This window comes from Salvelinus sp. IW2-2015, linkage group LG31 (genome assembly GCF_002910315.2).
Source record: "Salvelinus sp. IW2-2015 linkage group LG31, ASM291031v2, whole genome shotgun sequence".
Classification (NCBI taxonomy): Eukaryota; Metazoa; Chordata; class Actinopteri; order Salmoniformes; family Salmonidae; genus Salvelinus; species Salvelinus sp. IW2-2015.
This window is the reverse complement of record NC_036870.1, coordinates 10,355,757-10,375,830: the sequence shown is the minus strand read 5'-3', so window position 1 is coordinate 10,375,830 and position 20,074 is coordinate 10,355,757. Positions and strand designations below refer to the sequence as shown.

The 20,074-nt window shown below is 43.2% G+C and overlaps 1 protein-coding gene across 1 annotated transcript; it reads right to left on the bottom strand.

Annotated features, from left to right (window-relative positions):
- Window positions 1-202: 202 nt before the first annotated feature.
- LOC111955484 (ATPase family AAA domain-containing protein 2-like) lies at window positions 203-18,243 on the bottom strand. Its single transcript, XM_070436255.1, has 29 exons — window positions 17,255-18,243; window positions 16,861-16,955; window positions 16,002-16,176; window positions 13,636-13,696; window positions 13,309-13,417; window positions 12,934-13,006; window positions 12,247-12,325; window positions 12,023-12,148; window positions 11,564-11,681; window positions 10,487-10,504; window positions 10,262-10,354; window positions 9,566-9,674; window positions 9,287-9,402; window positions 8,834-9,008; window positions 8,490-8,578; window positions 8,212-8,371; window positions 7,942-8,032; window positions 7,417-7,731; window positions 7,094-7,211; window positions 6,779-6,965; window positions 6,393-6,578; window positions 6,066-6,201; window positions 5,756-5,952; window positions 5,009-5,168; window positions 4,574-4,696; window positions 4,050-4,190; window positions 776-903; window positions 467-595; window positions 203-290 (listed from the first exon to the last, which is right to left on the bottom strand). The coding sequence occupies exons 1-29, from the start codon at window positions 17,372-17,374 to the stop codon at window positions 258-260; spliced, it is 3,660 nt and encodes a 1,219-aa protein (XP_070292356.1). The 5' UTR covers window positions 17,375-18,243; the 3' UTR covers window positions 203-257.
- Window positions 18,244-20,074: the final 1,831 nt, after the last annotated feature.

Here is a 20,074-nt window from a genome sequence, read left to right as displayed (position 1 = left end):
AGTGGACAACTAGGAGCATTGAAGTGCGAGGCCAAACTTCTCAGCTGTTTTGGTCCTGTGGGTCCCACACACTGACTTGCACGTCTCAAGTCAATTCTGACTCAAGTCCATGCCTCAAATACTGTAAATGATGGAAAACCACATTTCAGACCAATGTAATGCATGATTAGGACCATTGTAATAGGTAAAAGAAAAGAGAATCTTTAAATGCATCATATTTTATTACAATATGGAAATAAGTAAAACATCAAGGGAAGTTAGGAAAAGTTGTCAATGTCTCTCTTCATTTCCTAAAATGAACGAAAGGAAAATTAACAAAGACTTCAAGTCATTCACGTGACTCACACGCACATCAATTAACTAAGCACACATTTCAATGTAGGGAATGTTTTTGGTCTCCATACTCAACGTACTGTATTTCCTACAACAAGTGACGTGAAAGAGTCATAAGTTGTAAGCCACATACCTGTACGAGCTCCGTCTTATCAAAGTTCTTGCGGTATCTGTAGATGCTCTGACACAACAACGCATAGAGCTTCTCCAGCTGATGCACCTCATAACCCTCAGTCTTGGACACAGCTCTTTTGAGCAATTCCTGGACAAGAAATATTACACAAATCACTGTATGAATATAGGATGAATGGTTAAGTGTTGTGGCTGTGACCATGATTGTTTTCTGGACCCATATTTCTGGTCTACAACATTCTGGTTGTAGTTCTGGTACATTGTAAGAAGCATGGCCTGACCTAAAAGACTGGTCAGGAGGGTACAGTACCTTGAGTTTGTCGTGGTCCACAACCAGCTGAGGGGTCTTCTGGGTCAGGATCTCCAGGGCCTTGTCCACGTCAATCAACTGCTGTTGCTGCTGCACCAGAGTCCTACTGGCACGGGTCACACGCCTCTCTGTTGGAGGGAAATGCAGGAAGCAATCAGGAAGGTGTGTGGGGGGGGGGCTGATAAGCTGAAGTCCCCTGCTGGCTGAACAGGCTATTGCTAATGCTAACACAATGTGCAATTGGTGTTGACATGCACATCTCCTAACATGCAAATGAGGTTTCTACTCGAACAGTGGATCTGAAGCATTAAGTGGAGGCATGGTTTCCTATTCTAGACCTTAGAGGTGTCACTTTGAAAAGCGTTCAAACTAAGGCACYGAAGACCATTATAAGCATTTGCACTATTAATGTCGTTTGATATCTACAACCAAGTCAACCTTTCTGCATGCGTTCACTCGCCCTCATGCTGTGGCAAACACATTTACAGTACAACCAAAGGCACTCACTTTTACAGAGTATTTAAATAAGTCAAGAGGTGGGTGTATCCCTTTAACTGATGCGTTGTGCTGAGTTCGAGCTCCAACAGCAGGAGCCCCATAGAKCAAAGGTCAGCGAGACTGACTGAACTGTTCCCGTCGGCCAGAAGCAGTAGCTTGCCTCGCTGCCCGTGTCCTGGACCCTAATACAGACCTATGTCCCAGTCCTCCTCCAACATTTCAGGCTCTTTGGTCTTTGCGTGGTGTTTCTCCCCCTGATCTACCTCCTTTGTAGGGGTGTTGTTAACTGGACTTGAGTCATGTTCCACTGGAGGGCTGATGGTGGTCTCCAATGACTGCCACCACTGGACCGGCTTAGACCCCAGATTGGACCTGTGTGAGTCTTCTGTGGGGTCTGGAGCTTGCTGTTGCCAGTCTCCATTGGGGATGGGGGTGGTGGGCTGCTCTAACACAGGTCTCTTCCACATCCTCGGCAGGCTTAGTGGTCTTCTCTGAGGTACACTCCATAGGGGAGTCTCCACAGCCGTTCTCTAGAATAGTCTCCAAAGGCTTAGCTTGTTTCTCTTCACCCTCCTCTATGCGATCCCTCTCATCCTCCTCTACCTCCCCAGAGTTTGTGATCTCCTTGTTGGAAGAAAGGGAAGACGTGGGTTTCTTTTTAATTCTTCTTTATGATGCCGGAGCTCCATTTGCTTTTGGGTCGTGTTTTGGGCCGTTTCTTCTCACGGGCTAGTAAAGTGGTTAAATAAAGAAGGTCATTTAACACGATAGAGAAATGGACAGGCAGAAAGACAGACTTCTCTGTAACCATGAATATCCTATTCCTCTCCTCCCTGGCTCTCAATGTCTGCTCTTCCCTGTCATCGTGGTTTTTTAACTGTTTGGTCTGGTCTGGTCTTCTGACTGGTCCACTCAACTGGAAAGACTCCTCCTCTTCCTCTGGCTACACCTACTTCTGTTCCTGTCCTGATCGTTGGTACGTCCACTTTCTATCACTCGCAACATATCTGGCTGGTATTAGTTTTCTGCCCTTACATTTTGAAACACTACTACTGATAATAACTGCTTATGTACTGTAAATCAAGCAGTAAAAAACCTTTGGTGGTTTCCCAGTGTCTACCATTCAGTGCCTTCAAAAAGTATTCACACCCCTTTACTTTCCCCACATTTTGTTGTGTTACAGCCCGCATTTAAAATTGATTAAATTTAGATTTTTTGTCACTGGCCTACTCACAATACCCCATAATGTCAATGTGGAATTATGTTTTTAGAAATGATAATAAATTAATAAAAAATTAAAACCTGAAATGTCTTGAATCAATAAGTGTTCAACCCATTTGTTATGGCAAGTCTAAATAGGTTCAGGAGTAAAGATTTGCTTAACAAGTCACATAATAAGTTGCACAGACTCATTCTGTGTGCAACAATAGTGGTTAACATGATTTTTGAATGACTACCTCATCTCTGTACCCCACACATATAATTATCTGTAAGGTCCCTAAGGTCGAGCAGTGAATTTCAGACACAGATTCAGCCACAAAGACCAGGGAGTTTTTCCAATGCCTTGCAAAGAAGGGCACCTATTGGTAGATGGGTAAAAAAAAAAAATATATATATATATACATTGAATATCTCTATGACCATGGTGAAGTTATTAATTACACTTTAGATGGTTTATCAATACACCCAGTCAATAAAAAGACACAGGCGGCCTTCCTTACTCAGTTGCCGTAGAGGAAGGAAACCGCCAATTGTGATTTTAAAACAGTTACAGTTTAATAGCTGTGATAGGAGAAAACTGAGAAATGGATCAACAACATAGTAGTTACTCCACAATACCAACCTATTTGACAGAGTGAAAATAAGGAAGCATGAACAGGATAAAAATATTCCAAAACATGCATCCTGTTTGCAACAAGTCACTAAAGTAATACAGCTAAAAGTTTGGCAAAGCAATTAACTTTTTGTCCTGAATACAAAGTGTTATGTTTGGGGCAAATCCAATCCAATACAATACATTACTGAGTTCCCCCCTCCATATTTTCAAGCATAGTTTTGGCTGCATCATGTTATGTGTAAGCTTGTAATCGTTAAGGACTGCAGAGTATTACAGGATAAAAAATAAACTAACTGGAGCTAAGCACAGGCAAAATCCTAGTAGAAAACCTGGTTCAATCTGCTTTCCACCAGACACTGGGAGATTAATTCACCTTTCAGCAGGACAATAACTTAAAACACAAGGCCAAATCTACACTGGAGCTGCTTACCAAGAAGACAGTGAATGTTCCGGKGTGGTCGAGTTACAGTTTTGACTTAAAATCTGAAAAATGGTTGTTTAGCAACGATCAACAAGCAATTTGACAGAGCTTGATGAAATTTGAAAATAATAAAAATGGGCAAATGTTTCACAATCCAGATGTGGAAAGCTCTTAAAAAGACTAACCCAGAAAAATTAACAGCTATAATCGCTGCCAAAGGTGCTTCTACAAAGTATTGACTCAGYGGTGTGAATACTTATTGAAAATGATATATTTCTGCATTTAATTTTCAATACATTTCTAAAAACATGTTTTCACTTTGTCATTATGGGGTATTGTGTGTAGATTGGTGAGAKGTTTATTTAATCCATTTTGAATTCAGGCTMRAATACAACAAAATGTGGAATAAGTCAAGGATGAATACATTCTGAAGGCATGTCATTTCCACTGGATGTTCCTCTGCTCTGTAACAAATAACCTACCAATAAACAGTTAAGAAGTAGAWTGGTGAGACTTACGTGCGGGCCGTGGGGTGTTGGCAGTGAACGGGGTGCTGGCGTCTTTGCCAGTGTTACCACCTGGCCTCTTGGACTCTGCGAACCCTTCCTCTCTGGGCAAGGTCTGGTAGTAAGAGGGGGRGAACTTTGATGACGTGCACCCTGTTAGCAGACATTAACATGTTATTCGCTTTGTCAATGAAAACTAAGATGTTTCTGGGAAAATAAGAGAGGGTTCATCTCATCATTGGACAAATAGTTCAAGAAGCTGACACTAGACACTGAAACAATAACTAGCTGAACTCYTCTGGAGAGTGGTTGGTCACACTMTATTTGAATACTATCAACAAACYATCTGTTGATAAGCAACTGCTTGCTAAGGCTACGGTTGGGTTTAGGTTTAGAATAAGGGTTAGGAGATAGTTAGTTGAAATGTTACTGATAGTCCATCTGTAGATGCTCTACAGATGGACTATCTAAATAAAGTGTTACCTAGATGTTACTACTGTAGCTTTTAAATCCCAGCAATACGGCAACGTTATTACCTCTCTTGTTGCGTGACTCTCTGATCTGCTCACAGATCCTGTTAAAGTCCTCGTCCAGTTCGTCACGGATGATGGCGTGGGTCGTGTCCTTCAGGGCACAAGCCCGYTGACGAATCTGACGATCTGGAAACACAAAGAGAGAGAGAGAGACATTGATGACAAAGGTACATCGGTAGGGGGCCTTGTCATCCACGGGGCCGACTAACTGCAGCGGAACAACGAGAAGGGAGATTGCTACATTAGTTTTTGTTAGTTTACTCAATGGAGTAAGATAAGCTTGGTCCCAGATCTGTTTGTAATGTCTRGCCAACTCCTCCGGTCATTGGCAAGACAGCGGAAAWCAGATCTGGAACCAGGCTAGAATTACATTTCAGTTATCATTTAATAATAATAGCAGCATTCAGTTGAATGAGCTGGAGATGATTGTAGGTATACCAGATGGGTCGCTGTCAGGGTTGTACTCCAGGGCGTTCTTCCAGATCAGGTCCACGTCGTTGACAAACTCCCTGACGGTCACGTACTTGTGGAGGTCGACCTTGGACAGTACAGTGGAGAGGTCCATGGGATMCCTGATCACCTTAATATAGTCAGGAACCTGGTGAGAGAAGAACACAAACCATTGATAAGATGGGGGACACAATACCACTCTGATAGGTTGTTTTGGATGAGCGTGTCGGTAAAGGAGAGAGGCTACAGATCTGAGGTGATAACAGTGCAGCCCAAGGAACCACAGCTCACTTAGACTGTATGTACTTGTATTCAGACTCGCTAGTTTAGTATTGACTAAGTTTGGGCCATTCAACTTACATTAGAGTAAAAGTAATCTTGACTATTTGCATTTATTTATTTTACCAGGTAAGTTCACTGAGAACATATTCTCATTTAAAGCAACGACCTGGGGAATAGTTACAGGGGGGGGGGGTGAATGAGCCAATTGGAAGCTGGGGATGATGATGGCCATGATGGAATGAGGGCCAGATTGAGATGTTTTCCAGGACACCGGGGTTAACACCCCTATTCTTACAATAAGTACCATGGGATCTTTAGTGACCACAGAGAGTCAGGCCACCAATTTAACGCCCCATCCGAAAGATGGCACCCTACACAGGGCAATGTCCCCTGGACTACAACACCCRATCTTCCTTCCTTGTTCCGCTCTCTTTTTCGGTGTTCTCTCCCTACCTCTTCGATGTCCACAGGCTTAGTGAAGGCCTTGAAGCGCTTGTCCTGGGAGAGGCGCTCGGTGACGTTGCGCAGGAACAGCCTCAGCTCCCTGAGTGTGTCCTCTTCCTGCTCCTCCAGACGCAGACGCTCCCTCTCACTCATCTGCCTGGGGGGAGGAGGAGGGGCAAGGGGGAGCACCTCCATGGCATGCATCACTGAGGTGGGGGAGGCAGAGCGGGTAAAGGAGGAGGAGGGCTCAAATGGAGATGGGACACAAACAGCAATTATACCAAGTGATTATCAAAAGGTATACGTGTKTTGTACTTACAGGCTTTCTTCTTGGAAGCAGGTGCCCTGGCAGCCTGGCTAAGGATGAGATTCTCAAAGAACTTCCTTCTCTCCTGCTGGGTGGGAATTTGGATAGAGTGCACTTCTCCATACTCCAACCGGAACAGAGTCTGGATCTGCGAGAGACAAATTGTTGAATAGTTACCTCAGTGACCATTTAGGGCCTTCACCTCTACAAAGAGTATTAACTGAATGTAAAAAAATAAATATATATTTTTTTAATGGGTTGAGTAGCCCAGTAAGGTACACATACCACTCCTCTACAGTACTTGTGATGTATGGTGGGGAAGGCCCAGGTAAGACCTACCTCGTCGGCCAAGTCGTGGTGAGCTACGTTGCTGGTGGCCAGCAGCATYATGGGGGKGAAGGAGGGGATGTCCTGCAACAGGCTGAGGAAGGTGGCCTTGAGGGCCAGGCCKACCGTGTCCCACCACTGCTGGATGTGGGGGATGTACAGGATGCTGGGGGAGGTCCGCTTGGCCTCGCAGAACACCTGGGGCAGGCAGGGCGAGAGGTCACCGACACTATCACTCACCAACCAATCTTGCTGCACTTGACTTAGTAATTATGTGCTTGATGGAGTTAGCCTTTCTACATTGAAGTCAACTCTGGGGCTATAGTTCTCTGCACCACAAATGAGAGGAGCATGTTAACATTTCACTTCTAAAAGACTACATTCGGTTCAGCCAGTACCTGAGCACAGGCCTCCTCGGGGGAGGTGCAGCTGACTCCAAACAGCACGGCCATGTCCAGGGTGTAGACGGTGAACTTCTCCAGGGCGTGGAGCACGGCGGGGGCCAGGTGGGAGCTCTGACCCGCCCCGGGACGCCCAGCCAGCAGCAGCCTGGGCCGGTAYGTGGTGGGGTGGCAGGTCGCACTCCTGGAACAGGAGGCGAGAGGTGAAGCGAATGGAGACTCCGGGATGTGATTATGAACGGAAACAACGAGAATAGGGGGTTTATTTAAGGTTAAAATGTATCTACGTCTTATAGGTAGGCTATACCTTACCTGGCAAAATGGAGGAAGCTCCCTTTGGTGGTGGTCTGTTTGGTGATGGAATTATTGYATGAGGGGCCCTCATCCCCACTGTACATGAGGTCATCCTCCAGAATGCTGGCTGTCAGATCTGACCAAAGGAAAAAGTTGATTGAGAAGTTGCATCAACTGAACTTAACCAACAATCCACTCTAACAGTGACCTAGCCTGGTCCCACATCTGTTTGTGCTGTATAGCCAACATTGGCATGACAATGACCATAGGAGTCGGCAAGACAGCACAAAATAACGACCGTGACTGTTCTCAGACCAAACTGAACCGCGACCCGGACCCACCRGTGTCCCTCTTCCTCTTGAGGCCCTGCTCGGCGTGGGGGAAGACCTTCTGCAGTGCYTCCAGCACGTTGGTGAGTTCGTTGCCCAGCAGGGGCGTGACCACGGGGGTCAGGGCCTTGGCAGGGGACGACACGGCCCTCTGGGAGGCTGGCACCATCTTCCTCACGGCGGCCACAAAGTCCTGACTGTTGATGTTGATGGAGCCCACATCCAGCAGGAGCTTCTGGGACGTGCTGTAGATCTGGGGGTAACGGCGGCGCAGCGCGCAGAGGGCCGCCTCGGCGCACACCGCCTTGATGTCGGCGCCGCAGTAGCCTGGGGTACAGAGGGGGAAGACGTTGCGGATAATACGTGGCATGTGTAGGATTGACTGTGGAACTGTGTTAAATCGATAGATGAATTGTGGTGAATCTGTCTGAATATTATGAGACAACAAAACTACATAGTCCTTTTTGTTCTTACAATTAGTGTGAAATWTTGACTTCCCCAACGCTAGAGTTGATTTGGTATACATTAATCACCTACCGACACATTTATCAGCCAACTCTTCCAGGAAAGGATCGGAGGGTGTAGGATTCCACTGTCTGGTGTGAATCTTTAGTATATCTTTCCGGGACTGAAGTTGGAGAAAGAAATGAAAAGGTAAAGCACACAAATGAAACYTAAATGCACGTAGGTCTCTGATTTCAGTGGAAGAGTCGGATAAACATTGGAGTTACACATGCACACATATCAACTCAAGTGATGATTCTCCCCCCCCCCCCCCCCAACCCACCCACCGGGGATCAGTCTTACCTCGCGATCAGGGAGGCCAAAGAGGAACTCCCTGTCGAAGCGTCCGGGGCGTCTGAGGGCGGGGTCGATGGAGTCCAGTCGGTTGGTGGCTCCGATCACCACCACCTCTCCTCGGCTATCCAGGCCATCCATCAGGGCCAGCAGGGTGGACACGATGGAACTGCAGGAAGGAACCACAAGGGGGGAGTACACAATGTTGCATGCKGGTGCAATCYAGGGTAAGTCTCTGTAAGTAGTGACTTCACTGGTGTGAAATGAGAYTGGCTGAAATGTCTCACCTGTGTATCTGGTCTTGGCGACTGGAGCGCACCGGAGCCAGCCCATCAATTTCATCAAAGAAGATAATGGCTGGCCGCATCTGGTAGGCCTGTGGGTACAAATAYTGAGTCTTGCGGTCAGTGCAAGTACATCCCTATWTAATAGGCATTACCCTAAAACACTGTATAGCCAGCCACCCTTGCATTTCACTTTGCAGAGTTACAACAAGAGACCAATAGTGACTTGAGCAGGAAATTCTGATATACTAGACTCAATGGTCTATCTTTGCCTCACAAAAACTGAATGCACCAGTGATAATTACATGAATGATCTCCAGTGTGTTGTATGAGGAAATGTACTTTACTTGGTCAAAGAGCAGCCTGAGCTGGCGTTCCGACTCGCCCACCCACTTGCTCAAGCAGTCGGCCCCCTTCCTCATGAAGAAGGCCACCTTCCTGTCCCCCTGGCTGCACTCGTTGGCCAGCGCTCTGGCCACCAGGGTCTTCCCCGTACCCGGGGGACCATAGAACAGGCAGCCCCTGCAATAGACAACAGGGATTGTCTTAGAATGGATCCTTGCAAAGGACACAACTGATCCAAGAGCCAATTAAATGAGTGGATAAGGCTGTGATTAGGGTTGGGGGTGGGGCTTAAATCCATTGACAGGATCCATTCTAGTTGCTCACCCAAGTAAGTTCCTCATCGAGTCATAAGCTATTTCCTATGTCATTATTGTCAGCTATCCAAGATAATGTAAATCAACTGCTAGTTACCCAATAAAGTATGTTAGCTTTTCAACCCTAAAACAAGTGCTCACCTTGGGGGCTGGATCTTGAATTTCTCAAACACCTCTGGGTAGAGCAGAGGGAAGACTACCATCTCTTTCAGGGCGGAGATGTGGCTTGTCAGACCGCCAACGCTGTCAAAGCGCACCTTGAGGGAAGAGAGAGGGTTGGTACATTACACAGAAGAAGCAGGCAGTTCTTTTAAAGACCATAGCATGTAGGCAAACCAACTTTGAGATATATATACAAAAAAAAAATAGCTTAAAATCATTTCACATTTAAATTCAGCTGACTGTGATGTTAGAACGTACCGACTGGTCAATCGCCATGGGGTCGACATCCGCCAGGCTCGCACCCATCTTCATTCTGTCCTTATGGATTCCCAAAATGTCCTCTTTGCGCAAATTCAGAGGCAGACACCTGAGAGGGATCCCAAAATATGCGGTTTTGGCAAGCTTATTCTGAYCAAAAGCTCAAAACCGCACCGGATTCCGCTGGTGTAAAATATTAGACTGAGATTTTATTTAAAAATCCAGATATTAATGTTGTTCCTTGTGTTAGTCTCATATAGGAGAAACTCATGAGCTAGATCATGTGTTCACTCCAAAAGGTCTGGCTCCCAATGAACCTCACCAAGGAGATATTACTAGAAAACCATGCTGGAACCTTCGTCTATTATTACATCATCGACGACCACCACTCATGTTGTCATAGACACAGTTCAAAAAACATTCAAGAGTGGGGAATCATTGGTCTGCTCAGGCCCTTTTTTCTAGCATGTTCATTATCCTTTAAATAGGATTGAATCGTGTCGAATATAATATGTGATGTCAAATAACAGATGATCAGTATAAAAATTATGTAATATGTAACAAAACATTGTTTCATCCTTTCTGTAGTACCAATTTCTAGCGGAGATGTCATCTGTGAACTAAATTAAACATTTTACCATTATAGGGACAAGTAAAACTGTTAAAGTGTATCAAACTGATGACATGTTAACTGACCTGTTCTTGGCTTCTTGCTCTGCGTCTTCCTCGTCAGAGGAGTCGTCCTCATCAGAGGAGCTGGCTTCCTGGGTGTGCCAAGCATGCCTTCTCCTGTGGGTCAAACCAAACCGTAAGGAGACAAAGAAAGGACAAACTTCTTCACGGTGCTCCTCTCTTCCCAAGCCGTCAGTCCCCAATAGCAAATGTGAGACCTAAGTTGTTTAAATTGTGCCAAAGACTCACCTGCCTATGGACCCATTCCTGTTGTTTGAAACAGTGAAACAAAAAAAGAGATGAAAAACATTAAAAGTAATCTATATTCACAACGTCCTACAAGAGCAGCCCTTAGACAACAACCAGAACCATCAAGGACCCAACACATGAAACACAGCCTTATTGGACCCTACACTACCGGTCAAAAGATTTAGAACTACTCATTCAAGGGTTTTTCTTTATTTTTACTATTTTGTACATTGTAGAATAATAGTGAAGACATCAAATCTATGAAATAACACATATGGAATCATGTAGTAACCAAAACAATTATTAAACATATCAAAATATATTATATATATATATATATATTATGCAATAATATTATATATTATGCAATTTCTGAGAGTGGTAACTCTAATGAACTTATACTCTGCAGCAGAGGCAATTCTGGGTCTTCCATTCCTGTGACGGTCCTCATGAGAGCCAGTTTCGTCATAGCACTTGATGGTTTTTGCTTTAAAATAATGATGGACTGTCGTCTCTCTTTGCTTATTTGAGCTGTTCTTGCCATAATAATGACTTTTGTCTTTTACCAAATAGGGGTGTATTCTGTACACCCCTACCTTGTCACAACACAACTGATTGGCTCAAACGCATTAAGAAGGAAAGAAATTCCACAAATTAACTTTTAAGAAGGCACACCTGTTAATTGAAATGCATTCCAGGTGACTACCTCATGAAGCTGGTTAAGGGGATGTCAAGAGTGTGCAAAGCTGTCATCAAGGCAAGGCGTGGCTATTTGAAGAATCTGTTTTTGTTTAACATGTTTTTCGTTACTAKATGATTCCATATGTGTTTTTTCATAGTTTTGATGTCTTCACTATTATTCTACAATGTAGAAAATAGTAAAAATAAAGAAAAACCATTGAATGAGTAGGTGTTCTAAAACTTTTGACCGGTAGTGTACAATATATTTTGGTTYAAACAGATTTTGATCTTAAAAAAAGAACACAATAAAACCAATGTAATATACATATGGACTAAGACTATTGGTAAAGTGCCAGTGAAGTAGAATACTGTGGGAGGGTGAGCAACAGTGGAGACCTGCCACTCCTTCGGCTGGTGGTGTGGGCACTCCTGGGCACTGAGGCACTGATGCGGTAGCTCCCTCTAGTGGAAGATGCCTGACGGTCGAAAAACATGGGCGGCTGTTTCCTGGATTCTACAGATGAAACAGTGAGAGGAGTAACATCATGATAAYCACTGATCTCCCTGCCCATAGTCAAGCACTTCAGAGTAGGAGTGTTGATCTAGGCTCAGTTTTGCTTTCTAMATCAGAATATTGTTTGTGGAGATTTGCTCTGATGAAGGTCGACGTTAAACAACGTTAAAAAAAGGATTTCATCACATTTTAAATTATTACTAAATTACACTTCTCAAAAGGCACCGAATTGGTGAAACTACGCTAATTTACAGAGAACATTTCTCAGAAGGCTCTAGTTCAGTGAAGAGTAATAAGTTGGGATGTGCTTTTTACGGGATTCAAATGTAAAAAGGACCAACCATCCAGTGGCGCATGGTAGCGAACCACCGCGTTTTTCTGTCGAGGTTCATAGCGCTTGCTGTTATCGTCGTTTTCATCATCCTCATCATCGTCGTCATCATCGTCGTCACCGTCATCAGAGTACTCTGGAAATAGGTATCGGACCAAAAGTTAATGAATTCATGTTTAGAGAGTTATGGTCAAAAATACTGTAACTTTCCCCTAAACTACAATAGAAACATACCTTCAGCTTCTTGTTTGGAAACAGTTTTTACTGTTGGAGAGTCGGTAGTCTTCTTTCGCTGGGCTTTAGAATACATCCTCTGCAATTAAACATTTTTAAATAAAAACTTCATAGATACAACAGGTATGGTATAGTTATGTCCTTCTTTCAATGACCGGTATGACACAATGGTACATATTTCAGTGAGACTTCAAATCTCATTTCTCAAGGCTCTAAACAAGGGATAACTGTGTGAAATTCTAATTAATCTATTACTACTCCGGCTTCTTGAAATACGGTGGCCACTGATAAACCCTTTATAAGTCATCTGCTGGTGAATGAGGCAACAACATGACAATAGTGTGATTACTTTCCCCAAAACCACAGCACAGAGAGGGGACTGCTGAGGGCAGAGAGAGAGAGAGAGAGGGTGGTGGACCACAGATGGGTGCAACACCCTTACAATGGCCTGATAAGAGATTGTGTGCAGTAGCAGAAGATATAGAACCTGGAAACAGTGGCCAGTTATTATGTAAACATTTCTACAGTGCAACAAGCCCTTGTGTTTGGGTAGAGTTAGTGTGGGTCTTCAATGTCAATGAATGGTTTCTTATTGTTTGCTAATTATACGCTGTACTGTATGTCATCCCTGCCTTTTTGGATGGCTGAATGACAAAATTATATTTCACGGGATGGAAAAAGCCTCACTGATTGTTTTGAGTTTTTCAAGTGGTGGCACATCTTCATGTCATCAATCTTGTGGAGGACCGCCTCAGCAGTACTATGGAGAAAAACAAGTGACGATATAAAAACTTCTGATGGTATCCTTCTTTAGCATGACTTCATGGAGGTTTTGGGTCCCAATGCAATAAGCATTAATTGTGTACTTTGTAATAATTTGGAATTTGGAATTTGGAATTTGTAATATGCCTATAATAACCCACGTCTGACATCTGTAATAACCCAAATAGTCCCTGTATTAGGACTATCCCCCATGTTACACACTCTACTGGGGAAGTAAACAAGAGACTAGGGAGCAAGTACACACGGGGGGAATCAGGATTTTGTGGTGATGCTCCTTACTTAGTGATGAGGCAGTCGTAGATCATGGACTGTTGGTCCCTGGTGGTTCTGGTGCTGCGTCGCACAACCCCCTGGGATCCTCCTGGTCTAGGAGACCCCTCTGGAACAGCTATTCAAAACACAATTCATACCTTATTCACAATTCCATGTAGGTGAATGAGTGTGAATGAGAATGATTGTTTTTAAAGGAGTCAATTGTGGGACATCCTCTTAAAAAAAGAAAAATAGTTGTGTTTTTTATGACATGTCTAAATAGGTGAATTGTTGTATTCTAGGAACGACCTAGATTGTGTTTGCATCATAATATGAAACATGCTTTAAGCTCACCAGTTTGGTCATCTTCACTGGCCCCATTGACCTGAAACCTGGGCGATTTCCTGGGAAGGAATCAAAAATAACATTGAAAAAKAATGACCTTAAAATGTCAGAAGAATTCTTGATGGTATCGGAATCAAAGTGCTCTGTAGGACTAGCCTGGGTACCAGTCTGTTTAGCTAACATTCCACCCCAGCAATGACATGGAGTATGCCTACAGGGAGTGGAAAGTTACCTAAACAGACTGGTACCCAGGCTACTGTAAGACTGCAGACAAAGACGCATCTTGACTTTATATCTGGCTTAGGGATAGAAACATTAGCCTACCATGCCGAAATGTTTATGCAGTGCATTCGGCAAGTWTTTCAGACCCCTTGACTTTTTCCACATTTTCTTACGTTACAGCCTTATTCTAAAATGGATTAAATAAGAAATTTTCCTCATCAATCTACACACAATACCCCATAATGAAAAAGCAAAAACAGGCTAATTGAATATAATATTTACATAACTATTCAGACCCTTTATTAAAGCACCTTTGGCAGCAATTACAGCCTTGAGTCTTCTTGTGTATGACATGCTTGGCACACCTGTATTTGCGGAATTTCTCACATTCTTCTCTGCAGATCCTCAAGCTCTGTCAGGTTGGATGGGAAGCGTCGCTGCACGGCTATTTTCAGGTCTCTCCAGAGATGTTCGATCGGGTTCAAGTCTGGGCTCTGGCTGGGCCACTAAAGGACATACAAAGACTTGCCCCAATGCTACTCCTGCGTTGTCTTGGCTGTGTGCTTAGGTTCGTTGTCCTATTGGAAGGTGAACCTTCTCCACAGTCTGRGGTCCTGAGCGCTCTTGAGCAGGTTTTCATCAAGGATCTGTACTTTACGCCGTTCATCTTTCCCTCGATCCTGACTAGTCTCTGTCGCTGCCGCTGAAAAACATCCCCACAGCATGATGCTGCCACCACCATGTTTCACTGTAGGGATGGTGACAGGTTTCCTCCAGTCATGCTTGGCATTCATGCCAAAMAGTTCAATCTTGGTTTCATCAGACCAGAGAATCTGGTTTCTCATGGTCTGAGAGTCCTTTAGATACKTTTTGGCAAAATCCTAGCGGGCTGTCATATGCCTTTTAATGAGGATTGGCTTCCGTCGGGCCACTCTACCATAAAAGCCTGATTGGTGGAGTGTTGCAGAGATGGTTGTCCTTCTGAAGAGGAGATAGAACTCTGTCAGAGTGACCATCGGGTTCTTGGTCACCTCCCTGACCAAGGCCCTTCTTCCACGATTGCTCAGTTTGGTCAGATGGTCAGCTCTGGAAACAGTCTTGGTGGTTCCAAACTTCTCCATTTAAGAATGATGAGACCACTGTGTTCTTGGGAACCTTCAATGCTGCAGACATTTTTTTGTACCCTTCCCCAGATCTGTGCCGCCACACAATCCTGTCTCGGCGCTCAACGGACAATTCCTTTGACCTAATGGCTTGGTTTTTGCTCTGACATGCACTGTCAACTGTGGGGCCTTATATAGACAGGTGTGTACCTTTCCAAATCATGTCCAATCAATTGACTTTACCACAGGTGGACACCAATCAAGTTGTAGAAACATCTCAAGGATGATCAATGGAAACAGGATGCACCGGTGCTCAAATATGTAAATAAGGTATTTCAGTTTATTTTTAATACATTTGAAAAAAATTCTACAAACCTGTTATTGCTTTCTCATTATGGGGTATTGTGTGTAGAGTGCTGAGGAAAATGTTTTATTTAATCCATTTTAGAATAAGGCTGTAACATAACTAAATGTGGAAAAAATGAAGGGGTCTGAATACTTTCCGAATGCACTGTGTACAAAGAACAAAAATATAAAAAACGCAACATGCAACAATTTCCACGATTTTACTGAGTTACAGTTCATATGGATATCAGTCATTTGAAATAAATAAATTAGGCCCTAATCTATGTATTTCACGACTGGGACAGATACCTTAAAAAAAAGGTGTGACCACCATTTGCCTGTGGAATGCTGTCTCACTCCTCTTCAATGGCTGTCGAAGTTGCTGGATATTGGTGGGAACTGGAASACGCTGTCGTACACGTCGATCCAGAGTATCCCAAACATGCTCAACTGGTGACATGTCTGGAGAGTATGCAGGGCATGGAAGAACTGGGACATTTTCAGCTTCCAGTAATTGTGTACACATCCTTGCAACATGGGACAGTGTATTTTCGTGTTGAAACATGAGGTGATAGCGGCGGATGAAAGGCACGACAATGGGTCTCAGGATCTCGTCAAGGTATTTCTGTACATTCAAATTTCCATCGATAAAATGCAATTGTGTTCGTTGTCCGTTACTTATGCCTGCCCATACCATAATCTCACCGCCACCATGGGGCTGTTCACAACGTTGACATCAGCAAACTGCTCGCCCACACAACGCCAAAAACCGGGGTTCATCCGTGAAGAGCACACTTCTCCAGTGTGCCAGTGGCCATCGAAGGTGAGCATTTTCCCACTGAAGTCGGTTACGGTGCCGAACTGCAGCCAGGTCAAGACCCTGGTGAGGACAACGAGCATACAGATGAGCTTCCCTGGGATGGTTTCTGACAGTTCGCAGAGCAATTCTTTGGTTGTGCAAACCCAGTTTCATCAGCTGTTCGCGTGGCTGGTCACAGACCATCCCGCAGGTGAAGATCCCGGATATGGAGGTCCTGGGCTGGCGTGGTTATACATGGTCTGCGTTTGTGAGGCCGGTTGGATGTACTGCCAAATTCTCTAAAACGACGTTGGAGGCAGCGTATGGTAGAGAAATTAACATTAAATTCTCTGGCAACAAATCTGTTGGGCATTCCTGCAGTTAGCCTGGCAATTGAACACTCCTCAAAACTTGAGACATCTGTGGCATTGTGTTATGTGACAAAACTGCACATTTTAGAGTGGCCTTTTATTGTCCCCAGCACAAGGTGCGCCTGTGTAATGATCATGCTGTTTAATCAGCTTCTTGATATGCCACACCTGTCAGATGGATGGATTATCTTGGCAAAAGATAAATGCTCACTAACAGGGATGTAAACAAAATTGAGCACCAAATTTGAGAGAAATAAGCTTTTTGTGCTTATGGAAAATGTCTGAGATCTTTTATTTCAGCTCTTGAAACATGGGACCAACACTTTACATGATGTGTTTATATTTTTGTTCAGTATACATCCCTAATTTTTAACTCATGAGTGCTCTGACTTGCCTTGTTATCTTTCTGACAGGTCTCCCATTATCTGGTGTTTGTCCATTTAGCTCTTCCAAGGAGATAATATGCCGATCGTTCTCACCAACATATCCCTGAGAAAGAGAACAGCAGACCTCAAATTAAAATAAAATAAATATTGGTCAACCTTGAAGCCACTGACAATCAATTGTCTTACATCTGTTGAATATAAGTGGTTTGTTGCGACAAAGTTTAGAAATGTACAACAATTATCTGCATAGCTAACTACAATTAATCTTTTTTTTTTTTTTATCGGTGACATTATTTGCAGATTTTGCAAAGAGACGAGATGACTGACAGTTTTCAAATGAGGACACTAGAAGAAGAAAAAAAWCATTTTTTCCCACCACTCACTGTCAACTGTTCAACTCACCTTAGTCAAGCGTGCGGACTTCCTCGGTAAATTCTGCGGGGATTGAAAATCGGCGTCTGGTTGTGAAGACTTTTGGTTTGTTGATTGGTCTGCGTCCGAAATTCTACGTATTATCACCATTGTGTTAAATTAAGTGCGCGTTTATAGAGTATAATAGCTAATACTACGGTCAATTATTCACAAGTGCAATGTTAACAATGGTATGCATCGATCTATCTCCATATAATTGCGAATTGTGAACGAGGTCCTAGCAAACCTGAGCTGTCAAAACTACTTCTGTATAAATTCAAAAGACAGCATTCTGGCGCAACCTACGTCACAGATCGTATGCTGGCATCGTTCGTTTTACATCTCCCGGGGCGGCAAGATTAGTTTATCATGAATCCCTATTAGCTATGGCACACGCAGCAGCTACTTTTCCTGGGGTCCACATAAAACGTACAAAAACATGAGAAAGTACGGAACAGCTATAGACAAGGACATTGCCTACATACATACACTACCGTTCAAAAGTTTGGGGTCACTTAGAAATGTCCTTGTTTTTTAAAGAAAAGCACATTAACATTAATGTCTACACTGTAAATGATTATTGCAGCTGGAAAAGGCTGATTTTTGTATGGAATATCTACATAAGTGTACAGAGGCCCATTATCAGCAACCATCACTCCTGTGTTCCAATGGCACGTTGTTAGCTAATCCAAGTTTATAATTTTAAAAGGCTAATTGATCATTAGAAAACCCAATTATGTTAGCACAGCTGAAAACGGTTGTCCTTATTAAAGAAGCAATACAACTGGCCTTCTTTAGACTAGTTGAGTATCTGTAGCATCAACATTTGTGGGTTCGATTACAGACTCAAACCATTCGACACGAAAGTAGATCTGTTTAAATTCTTTCKCAAGATTAAATTTAAGCATGTGTTTTCGCAAAACACTGATTCGGGCCTAGTAACACATCAAAGAACTGGCACCCATTTTAAGCCCAAAAGCAAATTCTGTCCCATTGTTAACAACTCCTCGATTAATACCTATTGTAGGTTAGTCGAACAAGAAGCCATGTCAGTATATACGAGACAAACAAACCATATTCAGAAGAATCTCACTAGAACAGAAGAACTGGCACTCAATGAATTAATGAAAGATTCATCTTTGGTTATAAAACCTGCAGACAAGGGGGGTGCTGTGGTTGTTTTAGACTGTGAAAAATACAAAGAAGAAATTCAGAGACAACTCAGCAATGAACGTTTCTATAGAAAACTGAGTGTTGATCCCACACAGGTGTTCCAAAGGGATATTTGCTCTAAATTGGAGCAAGCCCTATTAAACAACTTTATCTCAAAACCTGAATATGAWTATKTTTGCTGRAAATGTGCCATACGTCCATGCTTATACATTTTACCGAAATTACACAAACCTAAAACACAACAAGGCAACTATCCAGGCAGACCAGTGGTTGCAGGTATAGGCTCAATGCTAGAGCCATTGTCAAACTTTGTAGACTCTTTTATTAAATCTCATGTGCAATCATTGGTATCATATGTAAAGGACTCTATAGACTTCATAAACAAGATCTCACCAATAACGGGTTTAAAAGAAGACTGTAGTTTGGGTCACATTAGATGTCGAGGGAGTCTATATACCAGCATTCCGCCATGTGGTGGGGGCTGGCGCACTAGCGACACTATTTGGGAGACAGAGATACTAATTTGAACTATCCATCTCAAACAGAACTTCGATTCTAGAGCTGGGTCTGAAATACGTTTTGACGTACAACTTGATTTCAAGGTTTGATGATGGAATATACTATTTCGGTCCAAAAGGAATGGGTAATGCATTCGGATGGGCTGCTTTACATTGGCTCCGAGACTGATGTCTTGAAACCTCTTGATTATGGGTCTTTTTGTAAAACGTTTTGGTTAATAATGAATAACGAAATTCCTTTTTTAGGAAGTGAAGTCCTTAAGTGGGATCTGATATATGACGACAATGTTTTTGGTATATGGGTATGGTAACTCTGAGAGAAACTGTCAATTTTATGGCACTACTCAATGACATTGGACCCCTAATCTCAAATTCACTATTGAACGTTGACACTCAACGTGTTCATATCTCGAATGTGGATTGAGAAATCAAATGGGAACCTTGGGTTTAACAACTCTATAGAAAAGAAACGGATCAGAAATACTATATTACAGGGTGACAGCTTCCACCCTGAGCCATTAAAAAAGAGGACTTCCAAGTAAGCCAATATTTTAGACTCTGGGCGCCGTATATGCCACTCCACATTATGATTATCTAGAAAAAGCAGCGGAGATGCGCATTGAGGTTTCTAAAAAGAGGCTATTCGTCACAATGTGTGATGGATAGTCAATCATTTGACATTGGAAAAAACACGAGATGAACTCTTACAAAAAAACCCGCTAAAGCTACAGAACACTCCGCAATGTTCACAACTACAGTATACGTTGAATTCGGCGAAAAGTGGGAGATGTGGTCAAGGAAACAACTGGCATATTTTATCAATCGGACCAGTTTTGCCGCTGAATTTTAAATATCCACCACATATTTGTATTAGGAGAAGGTCGCAATTTACGCGATAAAGGTTCATTGGCCAACTGCCAGCGCACTTAAGGAAAATTAGCCAAGCTCTTTTACGCCCTATACCAAATGGTAGCTATAAATGCAGAGGATGCGCACAGTGCAACAATATGATGAAGTGTGAATATTTCTGTCACCCACACACAGGAAAAAGGTTCAAAATAAATGACATTATTACGTGTTCCACCACCCATGTTATTTACATTATAAATGTCCATGTGGG